General features: G+C 37.3%; 1 protein-coding gene across 1 annotated transcript in view; it reads right to left on the bottom strand.

The window, feature by feature from the left end:
* Positions 1-494: 494 nt before the first annotated feature.
* LOC131436389 (uncharacterized) overlaps positions 495-20,213 on the bottom strand; it is a 53,502-nt gene continuing 33,783 nt past the window's right edge. The window contains exon 4 of the mRNA XM_058605093.1: positions 495-779. Coding sequence (XP_058461076.1) covers positions 606-779 — 174 coding nt within the window. The 3' untranslated portion in view covers positions 495-605. The remainder of the gene's footprint in view (positions 780-20,213) is intronic.

Genomic DNA, 20,213 nt, shown 5'->3' with positions numbered 1-20,213 from the left:
CAATAATTGAAAGACCAATTGGAGTACACCTAACTTTCAACATCGATAACGACAACTAGTCTCAAGATTTCTTCGATTAGGGAAAAACTATCGCACAAACTATTACTATATAACTTCACAATGCTTTCGCGTTTCAATGTAAAGTCTTGTTTTTCGAAACAATTTTTTTTGTAACAATAATTGCTTGTTCTTAATTAATTAGTTTTGATTAGTTTGACATGGTTCCAGAATCTAAAGGCTAAAGAAGAGCTGGCTTATCTTTACATATTGTGTGAAAAAAATCACCGTGTTTGATATCGTTGTTATCCTTTTCCACGGGAGTGATGCACTTCCATTGCTATCCAGTGAGTGAAGAAATGATAGAACACGGAGCGGCACCTCACGGTTAATCTCCTATGCGATGCCTTGAATATGTACCATTATCATCGTTGCATGAAGGATTCTGGTTAATAGGGAATCAAGTGGCAAATGAATAACTTAAAAGAGAATTTCGTGTCCGATAAAAAATTTTATTTCTGCATCTTAATATATATCAAATCGAATAGTTAAAATAGCTTTGCTTTAAAAATGTATATAATTTTACGACACGTTAATCAGCTCACGCATCAGAATGGACAGCAAATTTGACCGATATCTCCCGGGTTGAAGCACTGGCCTTGCGGAGTGCATACCACGTTGCGGCTTACGTAGTTGTACACATCGCGATCCGTTAGTCCGAAAACACTCTTGAAGTGGTTCAGCAAATTAACGGAGAAGTTTTCCGGTTGACGAACGCTTCCCTGAAAATATCGATTGGAATTTTTTTGTTCATCAGTTGAATAAGTTTTAATTTCGATTAAGCTATTGATATCGTCACCAGTGCCAACAATAATTCATTTTTGATGATTGCTCCCAAGTATACCGCACATTGAAACAGACATGAAATGGCAATTAGCAATAAATTTATGTGGGAAAAAATATCCGGAAAATATTATTTCGCCTTTGCGCATATTATTTTTTTCCGGGATAGTTCTCCGTCACAGCTGCTGTTAATTCCGAGTGTTGAAATGTTTTTCCAATCAGATCAATTAGCTTGAGGTCGAACAAAGAACTGCCCCCTTTCGCACGTTCGCCGGGATCAATTCGTGTTTAATTAAAATGGACAGCAAAGACTGCCAATGTCGGCCGGATCAATGCAACCGGAACTGTAGCAAACCAACGAGTACTTGACATAATGCTGGAGGTTGGCATCGGTGCCGGAACCCGTTTGAAATGTCCGATCCACCTCGTTGCGACTGTTCGGCTGTAGTTCTTCTGCGCTCCGGCGTTCCGGTTCGGTTGCCGTTTGTTCCGCCTTTCTGTCCGGGACCGCGTGTGTGGGGGATTCGGGTGGCGGGAATGTGTATGTCAGCGATAAAAAGCGAAAATAAAGGCGAAGCATCAAATATTTTTTACTCATGTTATGGATATGAAATCGATGGCAGTTCATGTTTTATGCGATAGAACGGACAAATGTTAAAGTATGATATGTGTATGCATTGATTGGGAGCTTTATGAGACGATTCGACATAACGGACGGAATGCTTGCGAGGATAATGTGAAAATTTTTTCGACCTGCGTTAAATTGACTCTGTTTCGATAATGGAGAGTATTAATTCATTGATGCACCGGGTGAAAATGCATCAGGAATTATTATTTTCCCTTACCAGTTGGGGTGAATGTTAAGATCATCATGTCGTTTAATAAGAGATATATAAACCAGTCTCGAAACCACAAACTAAGCTTCAAATTAAAGGCACTCTTGTCAATAGTTGGCTCTTTTAGAAAAAAATATTTAAAGAGAAGCTAATTTCGGAGGGCAGAGCGCAGCGGGCAAGATGGGTGGACCAGGTAGAACGTGATTTAGTACAGTGGTTCGAATCAATAACAACGTGGACAAAAATCAATAGCTGCCAAACCGTTTTTCAATGCATATAGTTGCTTTTAAAAAATTTTTTTTTCCTATATATACCGCGTAATTTGATTCTATCCCTTATTGTTCATGGCCTACTTTGACAAAAAATATAACCATCACTTTTTTTCTGAAGAGATAGAAATTTTTTTGCTTCTACAAAGTTTTAGAACTATTGAAAATAATTTACTTTGTCAAATATACCAAAAGCCTAGGTCGCACCGTTTCCAATATACAAAGCGTTTTCATGGCAACCCCCTTAAAATTAGTTTTTTATTCAAAACTTGTTTCGAGTTACTTTTTTATGCATACTTTGTTTGGAATAATTGAAGAAAATAAAAAATCCCATATTTTTGTTGAAGGTAGTGCATAGGTTTGTTGTTTCCTGGCAAAGTTATACATCATTTTATCTTTTTTTACCTATGATAACCTCACACCAAACCGGAATATGCAACTTTATGCAGCTGAATTTTACAAAATTTATAGGAAAAGATATGCTCAATACTATAAAAAAATCTAAGTGGAACTCGATGGAACTTTTTTTTAGACCTTTTCAAAGTTAATTTTAGTTATTGAATTATGACAACCCCCTTAAAACAAGTTTTCTAATCATAACTTGTTTCAAGTTAGTTTTTTATACATACTTTGTTCGGAATATTTGTAGAAAATATAAAATCTCATAATTTTGTAGAAGGTAATGCATAGGGGTATTCTTTTCAGGAAAAGTTATACATCATTTTACCTATTCTTTACATAGGAAACCTTGTACTGAAGACTTGTGACTCATTTTCACTATGGCCATGCTGAATGCTCAAGAAAAGGAGGGCGTCACGCATCTGCTATTTCTGTAACTCACTTTTGCAGTGAGCGTAGAGATGTGCAGTTCTCTCCTGAACTATTCCAGTGAATCGAATCTTTAAAGTGAGCTGATAGCTCACAGCTCTTTTTAAAAGAACCGCAGCTCACCAGCTCACCGTACTGGCAAGCAGGGATGCCAGGTTCACAGATTAATCTGTGTTTCGCAGATTTTCAACCTTTTGCACAGATTTGAAATATGGCACAGATTTTCACAAACCTCTGAAAATGGTCACAGATTTAGACAGATTCTGAAATTGATCACAGATTTTTGAAATTGATCACAGTTTAGCACTAAAAATTACAGAGCGGTAGGAAATAGTGAGAGTTTTTGGATGGTCACAGATTTTTGGAAAAATGATCTGGCATCCCTGCTGGTAAGGTAGAAACAAGCTACGAGCTAAACGGATCTTCGGCTCTTGAAGAGCGAGTTATAATTGAGAAGAAATGTGTGGATGAGCTTTTGTTCGTTCTTCCAAATGTGTATCTATCCTTCTTTAACAGATTGAACGAGCCATTGTCAATAAAAAAAATCTTACCTCTCACTCAGTAGGCTAAGGTACATTCAGGGATGCCACTTTTGCAGATATTCACTAATATTACATAATAATTCGCAGGCAAGTTAGTTCGTATAGCATTGTTCTTTGTGTATCAATGATTTCGATCATGCATATCAAAGGAAAACGGAATAAGAAAAACGGCGCAAAAAACGGCACTCAAAACGAACCTTCAGTTCAATATAAATGAGCTGATGAGCTGATACATTGAATAGACTCCCTTTAGTTAGCTGATCGGTTCGGAGCTGCTCACCGGTATGAGCTGCTTCGAACATCTCTAAGTGAGCGTCGCACGATCAACATGCCGTCTTAAAAAACGTGTTGCTTCGCGATAACTCAATTTATTTACACGTTTAAAAATTATATCTCTTTGTAAAGGTTTGTACTTTTACAATGCTTTTTCATTTTTTTTAATTTTATTTTTCATATAATTTTTTTAATGTGTTGAACTTTTGATAATTTTTCGGATTTTGAATATTTAAAACTAAGTTTGAAAAGGCCTAAAAAATGTCATCGAGTTCCACTTGGATTTTTTCTAATATTGTTAATTATCAAAAAGTAAACAAAATAATAATCACAACAATTTGCTTAAGTTGCGCGTGCAAGCATGAGCTTGTTTATGTGTATTTATGCGCACTTTGTAGTAGATACTTAGGTAATAGAGGTCGATTCTACGTAGATTAATCCAAAAAAATGTTTTTAAAATAAAGTAAATATATCTCAAGCACTAATTTTTTTACACTATTTATATCTTCAGCAAAAATACTTAAAATGTTTTTTTAAGATTTTAATTTATTTTTATTCGAAATTGGTGCTACCCCCTTAACAGAAATTAAGGTGCCACTTTCAAAAGAAGCGTAATATAATCTAGTAAAACTTCTGCGAAGACACGTTAGCTCTTAAAAATCAGTGAAAGTCAGTACAGACTTTTGACCGTCTTATTCCAGTTTTGGACTACTGTGAGACGATTCGACATAACGGACGGAATGATTGCGATGATAATGTGATATTCGACCTGCGTTAAATTGACTCTGTATCGATAATGGAGAATATTAATTCATTGGCGCACCGTTGAAAATGCATCAGGAATTATAATTTTTCCTTACCAGTTGGGGTGAATGTTAAGATCATCATGTCGTTTAATAAGAGATATATAAACCAGTCTCGAAATCACAAACTAAGCTTCAAATTAAAGGCACTCTTGTCAATAGTTGGATCTACTAGAAAAAAGATGTAAAGAGAAGCTAATTTCGGATAACGACACAGCAAAACTGGTGTGTTCGTCATAGATCCGGTTGGAACTGAAAAGAACGTAATTTGCAAGCATATGACGTGATCGAGAAAGGAAAGCGGCATCCACGAACCGAGCAAAAGTGATGTGAAAAGTAAAGTCATGGGAATATATTTTTTTCTTAGAATTTGGCCTTTCGGTTTCTACAGACTTCGCAGCCGATTCTTAGCGTACAGAATCAGTTTTTGGCTAGTACTACGATCCTATTGACGCTAAAATGTTTTGTGGCGTACTGTTGTACTTTTTTACTTTCACTATTTATTTCATACCAGCCGGCGCAGTTGACTGAGCAGCAAGTAAAGCAAATGCATCATTTCGGTTGGTTCAGGTCCAGAGCTCAGTTCCAGTTCCAGTACCAAGAATTCAGTTCAGTATTGAATCAATTGTGGAACGTTCGCAGAACTAGTTTCACTTCAAACAAGAGCGATTGCGTCATCCTGCTGCTGGTCGTTTGCTTTGGAGAAAAATACAACTAAAAGTGAACAACGATGAGGGCCATTATGCAAAACCAGCGCTTCGTATGGCTCCAAACGTAATCTAAAGTATTACTAAGGAGTGTATCAAAAATAAGCTATCCACATACATTTGAGTTGTACGCATGTATTTGTGATGGTTTTTTTTATGCTCAGATAACATCATGCTGTGCGTTCGGCTGTCAGCTTTCGTTTGTTTATTTGTTTGTGCGGTTGAAATTATGCGTTTTCAAAATGTCGCGTATTGAAAAGGAAGTGAAAATCAAGGTTCTGGACACATGGCTAAGTGAGAAAGGTATTACTATGAGAAAATTAGCGAAATGGTTTGGAATTCATCATGCCAGTGTTAAAACCATCATTAATAAATTTGGGGAACACAATTCTTTGGATGAGCAACCAGGAAGAGGCAGAAATCTCGGTTCTTCCAACCCGAAACTGGACCAGAAAGTGGTATCTCTAATCATGAAGAACAAATCAATATCAATACGTGATTTGGTCAAAAAAGCAGGAACGAGTGTCGGAATGATCCAGCGTATCAAGAGGCGAAATCACCTGAAGACCTACAAGAAGCAGAAAATTTCGAAACAAAGTGTAGAACAGAAGAAGCGAGCAGCAACAAGGGCCCGGAAATTGTATTCGCGTCTTTTGCAGTGTCCGGATGCATACGTTTTGATGGACGTTGAGACTTATGTAAAGCAGGACCCAAAAACCCTTCCAGGTCCACAATACTTTACTGTCGTCGTTGGGGAGGATGTGAGCGATGCGGACAGGTCGATTCAAGTGGAGCAATTCGGTCGAAAGGTACTGGAATGGCAAGCAATATGTTCCTGTGGTTTGAAGTCAACCATTTTTTACACTACCGGAACTATAAATGCAGAAATCTATCAATCTGAGTGTCTCCAGAAGAGATTTCTGCCTTTATATAAGAAGCATACTACACCTTCACTGATTTGGTGGGATTTGGCGTCGGTTCACTATGCCAAAACAACTCTCAATTGGCTTGCGGAAAAGGGTATAAATTTCGTTGAAAAAAATATCAATCCACCAAATTGCCCTCAGCTTCAACCCATCGAACGTTACTGGGCAATCGTGAAGAGGGTCTTCAAGAAGACTGGTAAGGCAGCTGCGAACATGAAGGAGTTCAAAAAAAATTTGGGCTCAAGCGTCCAAAAAATGCGATGCAACACCTGTCCTGTCCGGAACTTGATGAAGGGCGTTCGAACAAAAGTTCTAAAATTCGTGATGAAATAACTTAAATTTCATCCGGTTTTCATTTTGCTCAAGTTTAATCTCGTACAATAAAGGATCAATTTTTAGTCTAGAGAAAATAACGTTTTTTGTCATAATTACAAAGAAAAATTTGTGGATAGCTTATTTTCGATACACTCCTTATAAAGATTGCTTCTTTGCAAATCAGAGATAAAAATCATCAGTTTAGTGCAAATCTAGAATAATTAGAATTACGAGTGTGAATATAGCCAGCATTTGACTGCTTCGCTTTTGAGAAAAATTCTCCGAACAGTGTTTAGTATCGCAGAGATTTCCACAAATTGGCCCTTCTAAATGAAAAAAATGAACCTCAGTACAAAATTTTCATAGTTTTTTTCACTGAAATATGCAAATTCGAATTGAAGTAATCGACATAAAAATTCTGTATGTTGCTATTTTAGTGGTCGTTGGGACCGCTCATTTGTGCTACAAACGTGTTACGTCAATTCAGTACAATTTTTTCCACGGGTCGCTTTACACCGAAATAACGCGCTGAAATAGTGTCACTTTACATCGAAAACAGTCGCTCCATTGTGTTAACTCAACGTGCATATTGGAAAAAATATCGCTGGCCACCCAGATCACCTGATTTAATCCCCCCAGATTTATTTTTGTGGAGTTATCGGAAAAGCGAGGCTTACGCCAACCAGCCTCAAACTATAGACGAGCTGAAGGCAAACATTCGTACTGAAATCGACGCTATAACACACGAGATGCTCGAAAAGGTAAACGGCAGAAAAAAGAAGTCACATTGTAATTGCTAATGAAGGTGGTCACTTAATTGATATTGTGTTCAAAAACTTATTCAAAAAGATTGTAAGGAATCAAACTGACCAAAAATACATCACTTATAGAAATCGGTTGTTTTTTCTCAGTTATTCAATGTTTACATACCGATATAAAAGATGGAGCCCCCTGTATCACTCTAAAGTCAACAAAACGCATTTAAATTGGTTTAAACACACAAAAATGAGAAAATGTTATAATTACAATCTAACAGACTGTAAACCTTCACTAAACTGCATATTGTAATTCTAGTAGTTCTTTAGATAACATTTAGAGCCATTAAAAAGGCTGATTTTGCATAAGGTTTCCCATCGTTATCCACTTTTCATTGTATTTTGCTCCAATGCACAAAGATTCAAAACTGCAATTTCAAGCCTTCAATCATTTGGCGGCCTTACCGTAAACTTGTTGGTATTTTCTGCAAAGTTGTAGGAGTTATTGACGCGGTCTTATGGGGAAATGAACGACCATGTTTCAGCGCCTGTGTAAAGATATGTAAAAAAATTTACTTTTTACTGAAGGCAGATAGAGAGCTTTCGTCTTCGACAATATTGTAGTCATTTCAATTTCTGGTAACTTTGCTGATGAAAACATATCTGCCCTTAGTAAAAAGTATTTTCTATTTATCTTCACACACGCGCCAGAACATGGTCGTTCTTTTCATTTCCATAAGACCGCGTCAATAACTCCTACAATTTTGCAGAAAATACCAACAAGTTTACGGTAAGGCTGCCAAATAATTAAAGCCTTGAAATTGGAGGTTTGAACCACTGCGCAATGTAAACGACCAGCAGTAGGATGACGCAATAGCTTTTGTTTGAAACGAAACTGGTTCTGCGAACTTCCTGCGGCAGAACTGCTTCCTGTGCGAGTTGAATCAATACTAAATCTACTTTGATAAAAAGTTTTCCTTTTACGTGAGTCAATTACCCAAACTTTTCATATTGAATTTCATCTCGATCCGACTTCCGGTTTCATAGATATAGGATGATATGCACCAAAAAATGGAAAAAATATGCACTCACTTTTTTAGAAATGGCTGAACCGATTTTTACAAACTAAGATTCAAATAAAAGGTCTTATGGTCTCATAGCTTGCTATTGAATTTCATTTGGATCTGACTTCCGGTTCCGGAGTTACATGGTAATGTGCGAAAATTAGAGAAAAGGTGTGCATTCAATTTTCTCTGAAACAGCTGAACCGATTTTCACAAACTAAGATTCAAATGAAAAGTCTTATAGTTTCCTAAAAATTTCTAGAACATTTTATCCAGATCCGACTTTCGGTTACGGAACTAAAGCGTGATAAGTGGAAAATTACGAATTTCATTAGTATTTTTTCACAAAAGATGGTCAAAAACAGGTACAAATTCCATAAAACTGCATGATAAATTCTTCTAGTTTGTAGAACTTGTTAGTTTGTGGACATAAAACCTTAATTCGGCCCCACTGGTCCCCTCTTTTCCTGTTCCGGAAGCACCGAAAGTGGTGCAGAATAACTTAAAAAATAGAACTCACTTCGATTTCTCTGCAATCCGATTTTCACATATATTGATTTGAATTAAAGCTCATATTATATTCAAAGCTACTGTGAAATTTCATACGGATCCCACTTCCGGTTCCGCAGTTACAGAGCGATGAGTGTCAAAGTTTTCGGATCGCCATATAAAATGACAATATGTATCACATCGAAAGAATAAGAAAACACAAAACAAACGATGCGTGCTTTGTTCTATTTCGTACACGCTATAAAGAAAACGAAACGGTTACGGATGTCTACTGTAATACTGGTAAAAGACTGTCCTATGGTTGATTAAAATTTTAGCTATTTTATGAACAGTACGACCGAAAGAATAAACGAATGTCAATGAATTCAAATTTATTTGAAAAACGTGCCTTATCCACCTAGCAGTTAGATGATACCTCTTTTTATCAATCCGCATGTGTTTTTTGCATGAATATTCTTCGGTGTTTCAGCTTTCATGACATTATTCTAATGTCCGTCGTTTTAAGTGGCAATTTGAGATTTTAATCACTCATTACTCTGTAATGTCGAAATTGCAAATCGGATCGAATTTGAATCTAAAAGTGTGACAATCGATTAAACATTCCATGATATGTCGAAGTAAGCTCCACTTTAGAGTTTACGGTAATTTAAGGTACTTCTAGAGCCGGTATTCAGGAACCAGCAGAACCCAAACCTATTCGTATTTTTGAGTCCAACTTTAAAGCTTTTGTTTCTGAAATTCGATTTGGCTTTTTTTGAGAAAACGATTGAGCTTTGAGAAACGATTCGATACTGGAATCGGAATTCGAAATTCGGTGTAGCCGAAGTCAGACAAATTCACCTGAGTAGCTGTATAGTTTACATTTGTTTCAAAATGTTTGAAAATCAATGTAGACATCTTTGAGGAATCGTAGTGCGAATTAAATTTTTGGGTGTTTTCCGAAACAAAAACTGAATAAGTATATTTGGTTATCGAATATCTAAATCTGCTAACCCGATAAACCTGATTAATTTATGTGAAATAGACATTTTTATACTAATCACTCTGTATCTTCGAAACCGGAAGTTGGATCTGACTGAAAAACAAGATGTTTTAAAGAATCTTAAAACTTTTCATTTGAATCTTAGATTTCATTTGAATTTTAGATCGGTTCAGCCATCCACGAGAAAAATGAGTTACACTATTTTAATATCGTTTGACATATCATCCTGTAGTTCCGGAACCAGAGGTCGGAACCAAACATAATTCTTTAACATAATTGTTTAGGAAGACTTTTCATATGAATCTGAGTTTGTAGAAAACGGTTGAGTCATCTTCGAGAAGATTGAGTGAAATTATTTGTCACACACGCATTTACTGATCTCGACGAACTGATTGGAATGGTATATGGCTGTTATGTTCTTCCAGCATTTATTGCTGTAAGTAGTTTAAATATAAATATATATAATTATGGAATTGCTTTCAACTCGAAAATTCTGGTTTACATATGTCGTATTCGAACGATTATGTTGTCAAAAACGAACCGTGCTAAAATCGGTCCAAGGCAAAATATCATGCTGTACACAGTCTTTTGGGTACTTAGAAACAAATGTATGTAACAGTATAAAAAATCATGTTTTATGTTGTTCCCAAGCATTTCTTTGCCAGACAGCGCTCAAAACTTCTACTGCTGGAATAGGGGAAAAAGTCGCTAACACACAAATTTCGTTATCTCCGTTGAAAATGGAGGGATTTTAACAATCTATGGCTTGTTGGATAGGTATTACCGTGCGGAATCTACTTCGGAAAATATATTATGTTTTCAAGGTCAATTGTGACAGACAGAGATGGCATTTCACCAGAGTGATACACGCTAGAGTCAGATTTTTGCCACACCGAGGATGAAAAAAACGAAGCACCGCACAAAGAGGAAAGCGCACTTCTTCTCAGTGTCGAATAGACAGCATTTGAGTGTGTGCTTGTGGTTAAAGCAGCTGGCGCGAGTGAAACACATTCTCTTCGCATGAATCGCTCACACGCGCTCTCGTCTAAATACACCCAAGTGACCACTGGCGAGTGATTGTGAGCGAACACTTCTGTGAACTTCAATTAATAGAGAGTAGATCTAGCCTTGCTATGAAAAATTGGCAAGGAAAACCGAAAATTTTACGATAAATTGTTTTATTTTGCTGATTTTGCGTGTCCACGCTTCATCTACGAAAACCATACAGCAGAGTGCTCACCGGCGTGTACACCTCTGTGAAAGTATCTGCATCCACCTCAGAGAATTTATTAGCTAATGCTCTAGCACTTTGGTGCGATTCAGTGGAAGAGGTAAAAGGAAATAAACAAACGCACTCATGATGCGTGCACACTTTACACAACAGTGGTGTATAAATGTGAAAGAGAAGAGCTCTCGTTGAAGTTGTCAGTGCGAGGGGAGAAATTTTGCTTGCTCTTCGTCACACAGAGGAGATAGACATCTTTGGTGACAGATACTGTCAAAAAACTGAAAATTTTGACATAAAACTTCGTATAACTCAAAAAGTAAACATCCGATCTCAAAACCATTCAATAGCGTTCAGGGTGACGGGGAGACCTTTCATTTGCGACTAGCTTGATCAAAATCGGTCCAGCCACCTCCGAGATCTCGACCTCTTAGTTGACAACACACATACAGACACACACACATACACACACACACACACACACACACACACACGGACATTTGCTCAGTTCGTCGAGCTGAATCAATTGGTATATGTCATTCGGCCCTCTGGGCCTCGGAAAATTTTTCTAAAGTTTGAGCGAATTCTATACCTATTTTTATATATATATATATAAAAAAGGTAAAAATATGCAATTTTCACATTCGGTAGTATAGTAATACAGTGCCGGAGGTAGAATGATGTCAATAATAATACTAAAAGTAATAATCCTACTACATGTTTTATGCTGCTGATTCATGCTGTTTAGATTAACTTACATATGCAGAAGTAACAGAAATGCAGGTTCGCTTCGTTTATTAAATTTCGTTTAATTTATTTAATCCAAATAAAGCATGAGATAGTAAGTCTAGGTTTAACTATGTTCAAAACTGTTCCAATTTTTAGGTCATATTTGTTGCTGGCAAACAAACCAACTTCGGTTTTACCGGTCATCTGAATCCGGTTTCAGAAGAATTATGACTACAGAGTGAACAGGATTTGTAGAGTTTGTTAGATTAAGTCCGAACAAACTTTCCTATTTCTATTTTTTTTTGTTTCGATTATAGAGGTTTTAACCTTAAGGTCATTCGACTCTTCGGGCCAGAAAAATTTCTAACCCTATGTGCGGGGTTGGGAATCGAACCCAGGTGGGCTGCGTGAAAGGCATCGACTTACCCATCACGCTATACCCGTCCCCTCTATTTCTATTCAATAAACAGTTTTTTCTGCGAATTCCACCGTAATATTTATGATGTTATGAGTAATATGAGAAAGGCATCATTACACCACAAGATGGATTTAAACAGGTTTTTCATTTCATTTTGCACATTAAACTCCGTAACTCCGGAACCGAAAGTCGGGTCCAGATGAAATTCAATAGTAATCTATGGGACTAAAAGTTAGGCTGAGCGGTCGCGGAGAAATCGAGTACGCTTTTTCATTTTTATTTTTTTCACATTTTACTCCGTTCGATCTCGATAAAATTCAATAGGAACCAAGAGATCTTTCATTTGCATCTAAGTTTGTGAAAATCGGTCCAACCATCTCCGAGAAAATCGAGAGCACATTTTTGTTAGATACACGCAAACTTAGGTTCAAACAATCCCCCAAAGGCTTACATTGAATTTCATTCGCTTCAAACTTCCGGTTCCAGAATTACAGTGTGAAGTGTGATAAATGTTTCAAACCGTTATTCAGAGTGACTAAGTGTTTTATTGCGAAGGTTATGTTGATTGCTGGCGAAACTAACTTTCTTGCTTTCCTACAAGAATCAGCGGAAAGTGTTTTGAGAAAAATCCTCAGTACTATGAAAAAGGCATCATTATACCACTAGAAGGATTAAAACAGGCTTTCAATATTGCCCTACATAACCACATCACAGGTTTCGGTGACTCCACTTTTAGTTTGCTATTACCAAGCAACGTGATCAGAACAGTTTCCTTTTCACTACACCTAGCAGCTTCATACAAATTGCAAAATTTGAATGATTTGAAAGTAACCGAACTTGTCTTTGCGCTTGGAAAATAGTTCTGTACGGAAATGAGCATTATCGCATTCAGCCCGGAAGATGAGAACAACAAACATTTCGGCACAGCAAATATCAGCACAGCTCAAATATATCACAATCGTTGGCAGCTGTTAACCACGCTGCATTCCTTTCTTTGAATTACCGGAGACAAACAGTGACGGGTCGCGATCCGAGCACAATGTCATACTACCATCAAATAAAGCGCAATCAATTTGTACGATCCACTGAGTGCTGTCACCCTTCGTTCGGATCCTGCCTGCATTGCATTGCGAATGAATCAGCAACAGGAGCACTTCGCGTAAAATATGCCATCTGAAGTACGGAAACTGTTCGCTGAACGTCGAACTTTGACACTTATATGGAGTCATCGTTCGCCGGTTGTCGATGTCGATGCAATTTCCACTCAAACAGAGTGGAAACTGACTTCCTACAGCAGCAGCGTGAGTCGGTAATGCGACCGCACATTCCTTGGCACCATCGTTCCTGTAGGTCGCAAGTGAAATATTTTCCTAAACTTTGTCCTCATCTGTTACGGGAAGTGCTCTACGTCTTCGCCGCCATCAGCCACTTATGCTGTTTGAGTGGCTCAGTATATGAAAATTGGCTAGAAATTAACAGTTTTAGGGCAAATTGATATCCAAACTAATCTATAAATTAGTACTTCTCCAGAGTCTCCTTTGTCTTTCGAATCATCATTGGTTAGCTCAACTTGTGCAAAGAAAAGTTCAATCAACTCACCAAAGTTTGTCATACTGGTACAATCACGGCATTGATTTCACAGAATAGAGAGTCTAGGTTATCTGGTATCTACCGTCTAGAATCGGTCGCTCCAGTTAATGAAGAGTTTAAATTGATAACGTAGATTGCTATTATGAATTAAAACAGATTTATCACTAACAACCATCTCACAGCATCGCAGTCAAATGAATTTAAATAAATTATTCACCTCCCAGACTGTGGAAAACACAGTGTTAAAATCTATCCAAACTACCTCATAACGGAGCTACAGATAGATGTGCATGTGCGCACACTGCCAGCAGAAGGTATGTAAGCTGATTCTAGCGAGACTTTCCACCTACACCGGATAACATACAAACACAGGCAAAACTTCAAGATGCCGGGGAAAATACTTTTGAACACTCAGCTCAAGCTGCTCCTGTTTCTGCTATCCTCCGATTCCGGCTGGTAGAGCCGGGGGCAAAATAGTTATTCAAATAGATGTGTGCCACTTTCCTTGCAGTCTTGATGTTCTTCAGACGAAGTGCTTTTCCCCCTTTACAATTCGAACAGTTAGCAGACTACGGAATCTAGGGCGGAAAATTAACGATATCGTTTTTCAATTTCCTTCCTGGGTGTCGATGCACGTGAATCGGCGCTAGGCTTTGTCTTTGGATCAGTTGATTTGATACCGAAGCAGCGGAACACTGAAAGAAATTAGATGAGAACGGTTGCAGCGCAATGAGCAATGTTGATGTACCGGCATGGAATAATGCATTCTGGATTTCATGACTCGGAAAACTACAAAGAACTAGGCGTTTGATTCGCTACGGATCGATCGATTTGTATCCTTGATTGAATGTTAGCTGGGTAATGAGAATTTGATTCGTTTCCTTTCTCTCTTTCTTTTGTGTGCAATTTTTCTAGTTCAAAGATGTTGAATTTTTTTCGATCTCACCAATTTAACAGAATCATATATTGCATTGGTAGGAAAGAAGTTTCGGATTGCATCCGTGAGTAGCGCTACATTTGTTTCGTTATGTTAATATTGAAATTTTTCTTCTTCTGAGATTTGGTAGTGTATTCTATGAGACTGTTGAAAAAATGATTTCCGCGCAATTCTGTTCTCAACTGTATTTTAGACTATATCACAGAAGACGTCTTGAAATCGATATTCAGGTTACGTACGAGTTGAAAAAAAAATAGCCTAACATTTTAATCAATTGATAGAAGGTAAAATGTTTGCATCGGATTTGAAGGACACTGTTGCCAGTGTTGTTGCTGACCAAAAGACATATGTTAAAATTCAGAAAGTGCGCATAATCTCATGGATTTGCGCATATCGCCTTGTAATTCCGGAACCGGAAGTTGGATACAATTAGAATTCAATAGCGAGCTAAGGAACCATAAGACCTTTTGTTTAAATCTAAGTTTGTGAAAATCGGTCACGCCATCTTCCAGAATAATGATTTCGGTCACGCCATCTTCCATGTAATTTCGGAATCAGAAGTCGAATCGGAATAAAATTCAATAGCGAGCTATGAGACCATAAGAACTTTCATTTGAATTTGAGTTTGTAAAAATCGGTTCAGCCATCTCTGATTAAATCGAGTGATACACACAAACATACATACATACAAACATTGACATTTTGCAATCTCGTCGAATTGAGTCGAATGGTATATGTCACTCGGACCTCTGTTCAACAGTCGCTTACACGGTGATTGCATAGCATGAGAGAAAGACGAAAATCTATAACAGTTCTAAGCTCCAAATAAATTCCACAATATTTCCAAATAACTATGCAAAGTTTTCCTCCAGTAGTATGTAAATCTACAATAAACAACTAAAAAATTCCCTAAGTACAAACATAGACTAACCCCTAAATGACCATACCTGAATCGGCCAGTATAAGCCGAAAACAACGTTTTCGTTCGGCACGTCAGGAAAGACGTGGTACTTCGGTACCAACTGAATAAGTGTTTTGCAAGTAGCATTAACTTTACGTCTGCTTAGCGGTTCAAATTGAACTGTTTAAGTTTGCAATAAGCAGTTCAATTTGAACTGCTCTGCACTGACGAGTCAAAGACGAAACGTAAAGAATAGTGAGCTATAAAATTGTTTGTTGTATTTTTGCAGGTGTTAGTACCGCAATTTTTTGGTATTAAAAATGGCTCACTCTTCACTATACGAGACTGAGTGTTAGTTGAAAAAAGTACATGATTAGTAACCGCGTAACCTTTTTTCTGTCATAATTTTGAGCGCTTATAACTCAGTCATTTGTTGATGGATTCATATAATTTAACTATTAATCGATTCGGAAACATTTAACTAAAACTTACGGAGTTACGTCATTTAAGTATATCAATTGCATACCATTGAAAAATTGTTTTTAATCGACCTATGTTTTCACGAGCCAATCACAGTCGCAGCCGATGATGTCATCTTCTCGTCCGATTTGCGCAGTATGAACTATAGCAGAAAAGGGAATCTACGAATATATGCCTTTTAACGAGGGATCATTCAAACTACACTATTGCTGAGTTTATTGGTTAGTGGTTATTCACATTTTTCACATTTTTCGATCAAAATATATAAAATCTTCTCTAATCACTGTTTATCAAATGAATTTTGTACGTTCGCTGTCTTGAAAATTAAGATGATATAAAATCGTTTCTTTTGTTCAGATTTATATCTTGAGGTTGTTCGTATCCAAAACTGATCTTTTAAGAAACTTTGAATCATTATAATTTACTTTTATTTAAAGGATGTTTTTCCAAAATTTTAAAATGTAAAAATTTGTGAAAGACATCAAAATAGAGTAGAATCAATTGTTCTGAAAGAATCTAATTGGCAATTTTGAGTAAGTTTGTGCATCCACCACCATTTTTATTTTTGTATTTATTATTATTATTTCATTTTTAATGTAATCGTGCTCGGTCGGGTCTTGCATACAAATCTTTAATATTTCAAATTGTATGTCAGAATGTACCCACATTACTTGCCGGGCCTGATCACTGCAACAAACTTGGAAAATCTAATGCACGAAAATGGTATCCGTTATGTTGTATTATAAACACTTCATCTATCTATCTATCTATATCTATATATATAAAAATGCAGAGATCATTCTTTGTAATCGCATCACGTAAGAACGGATGGACGGATTGAGATGCTTTTTTTTGTTTGATCAGTTTTTACCCCCACCGGGTTCGTACATCAAAAAAATTAGGAAAACTTACCGGAAAAGTGGGAAAAACCAATAAAATTATTTTGTATGGACAATGGAATTTTCCACTGCAAAAGTCGCCAATGATTGCTAGATCTACAATTGATGTTTGGCGCGCAAGGAGATGCTCAGTATTTCGCCGTTGAAGAAAAGAATACTAGATCTTTGGAAAATTGTTTGGCGCGCAACGAGTAGATTTGGGTGGAGATTTTACATGCATGATTGATTCGTCATTTGGAAACACGTGCTTAATAGGGTATCAAAATCATTACTTGCCAAATGACTGTTTTAGCTATACCGTAAACAGAAGCACAAGTTCTAATGTCATTTGACAGTAGATGTAGTTAGATGAATTATGTTGGCCATCGTGGCCGTGAGTTGAACAAATCAAATAATGTAACGATTTTTTTACGTATCAATGATAGGATTCTGCTGTTGAAATAATGAGTTCAGATGAAAATATTTTCCTTGCATTTAGCATGCTGACGTTTGTTCAGCCGATTCGAGTGAGTTTTCAAGAGTGGTTTACTTCAAAACGGATGGTATTCATGACATTTGTAAGCTGCTTAAACCAAATCATTTCATTTTCCCAGCTTTGGATTATTTGACGAATTACCATATGCGAATCGTGAATATCATATCTGAAGGAGATTGCGTGGCATGTAAGAGCCATTAGTTGTGAGATCTGCTGTTTTATACATTGGCTTTAACGATAAGAAGAATACTGGTATAATCACTCCTCATGTTCACTCCGCTAGAACAGAATATTGATTCTCAGGACTGAATATTAAGCAAACCGATGTGGTGGCTCGACGAATGAGAGGCCTTTTGATACAATTCTTGAACGAATATAGCGTTCACGTCAAAGTTAATGGACACAATATTTAATAAAAGGGTAATTTGAACTTTCGAATGTCCAAGTATTTTTCATTTTATCGCTAATTCGTTAATCGAAAATTGATCCTGTCATTATCCTGCTACGAATATTCATCAAACACGACTAAGTAATATCACTAGCGGTGAAGTAGGTTATGGACAACCGTTCAAAATTAGTTTATTACTTTCGATAATCCCTAAGGATTTGCTATTAAATTTTAAACGTCTTTAGTACATGCTTATCTTGGTCATCTTTTTTTCATCCATCTGTTAATTTATTTATTTGTTTATTTAGAAGCAAGGGAAAAGCCTGGTAGAGCTGAGATTTTGGTTCTCCTTCTCTAGCAGGCATAAAACCTTCTCATCTTTTATATCAACAAAAAACATTTGACCAAATGATACATAACGAATCTTAAATTACCCTTATTTAAACTACAAAGCTAACTAACAACTATTCGTATTGACTAATTATCCTAATAAAACTAGCGGGAAAATATTTGGAGAAAACGGATTTCAATGGCGTTACGAGATAAATTGAAATTAAATCCATCAGAACAAGTATTGAATACGCGACATATACAGGGTCCGGCACTCGAAGTGTAACCAACTTCAGACCGCTCGCGCAGCTGACGCACGGGCATCAGCTCTCTAGAAATTTGCTAAATGACAGTTCGGAGTTGTATTGTTTACAAGCGCAAGAAAGCATTTTGCCAAAAGTGAACGCGAAAAAAAAATCTTGACTTGAGAGAGCGAAGGAGTTGCTTCGTTTGGCCGAAAGCGGTTAATTTCCGAACATTGTATTTTCTGACGAGAAATTTTTTCCAATTGAGCAATTCGTAAACTCTCAAAACGATAGGGTTTACTTGACCGACCGTTCATACGAGAATTTGAGTCATCGATTGGCCACCAGGAGGCAGCACCCGCAACAGATAATGGTTTGGGCCGCTGTAACCGCAGATGGGCGCTCTCCAATCGTTTTCATCGAGCCTGGCGTCAAGGTAAATGCGACATATTATCGGGAAAGTATTCTGCAGGTTGCTTTGAAGCCGTGGGCAGACAAACATTTCGGTGGCAGACCATGGACGTTTCAGCAGGACTCGGCACCGTCTCACAAAGCTCGAGTGAACCATAAATGGCTGAAAAACAACGTTCCGAACTTCATCACGTTCACACAATGGCTCTCGAATTCACCAGATGCGGATCCAATGGATTATTCTCTTTGGGCCATTTTGGAGAGCAAAGTCCGAACTAAAAGATACACCAGTCTCGAGGCGCTGAAAAAAGTTATTGTCCGCGAGTGGGCCAAAATACACCTGCAAGTCACATTCGGGCAGCTTGCGATTCGTTTTTTGACCGTCTCAAGGCCATGGTCAAGGCAAAAGGATGTCATATCGAGCAAAAGAGAATTGATTCTGAATTTTGTATTATTTTTACACATTTTGTACTTTGAATTAAGTAAAAGTAATTTTCCAAACTGAATTTATGGCCTTTTTAATTGGTTACACTTCGAGTGCCGGACCCTGTACTCGAAAACGGTTCAATGAACCCATAGTTAGTTCTAGCACGAGGAATTCTGAGAAAGGGATTAAACCGCAAATTACGCCGAAGAATGTCAAAACTTAGCTGTTGTAGGAGATCTGCACTATCAATTCGAGATTGGATGAGGTCCGCGACGAAAACAGCTATTTGTGTATCACGGCGGACAGATAGCAAATCGAAGTGTATGTCTACAACGATTTTCGTAGCTTGGAAGATTAAATGGATCTCTCCAGGGCAGGCAACGCAAAGCAAAACGAATGAACTTGCACTGAACAGTTTCAATGCGTAGCTTATCTGTTTGATAATATGGTGCCCAAACAACAACAGCATACTCGCGAACTAGAGCGCAATATAACGATTTCAGGCAGTATATGTTATTGAAATTTTTTGAGATGCGAAAGATGAATCCTAGCATCTTTAATGCTTTAGAGAGGGTATATTCTATGTGATCTTGTAAACTAAGTTTTGAATCCAATAACACTCCTAGATCCTTAATTGATGTCTCCCGTTTTAGTACAGCTTGCGAAATAGTGTAATCATACATGATCGTGGTTCGTTTACGAGAGAAGGAGATAACGAAGCATTTGAAGGCGTTGATAACCATTCTGTTGACGTTGCACCAGTTAGAAAATACCTCCAACTGTAACTGCAAGAAATTTGAGTCTTTCAGATCTTTGATAAGATGAAACAGCTTGAAATCGTCGACGAATGATAACTTCATACATTGCAATGCGAAATTCAGATCATTTATATATAGCAAAAATATGAATGGTCCTAGATGGCTTCCCTGAGGAACGCCAGAGCTCACGATGAATGATGGAGTAACGCAGTCGCTAAATTTCACGGTCGTACTACGACCAGTCAGATATGATTTAATCCAATCCATCATCTCACATGTCAAATCTTTAGTTTGAGAGAGATCTACAATCTCTGTTTAATACACTGACTCGAAGGATGAGATGGCAAACG

This window comes from Malaya genurostris, chromosome 3 (genome assembly GCF_030247185.1).
Source record: "Malaya genurostris strain Urasoe2022 chromosome 3, Malgen_1.1, whole genome shotgun sequence".
Taxonomy (NCBI): Eukaryota; Metazoa; Arthropoda; class Insecta; order Diptera; family Culicidae; genus Malaya; species Malaya genurostris.
Note: the sequence above shows the minus strand (reverse complement) of the source record. Positions and strands in the feature narration are given on the sequence as shown.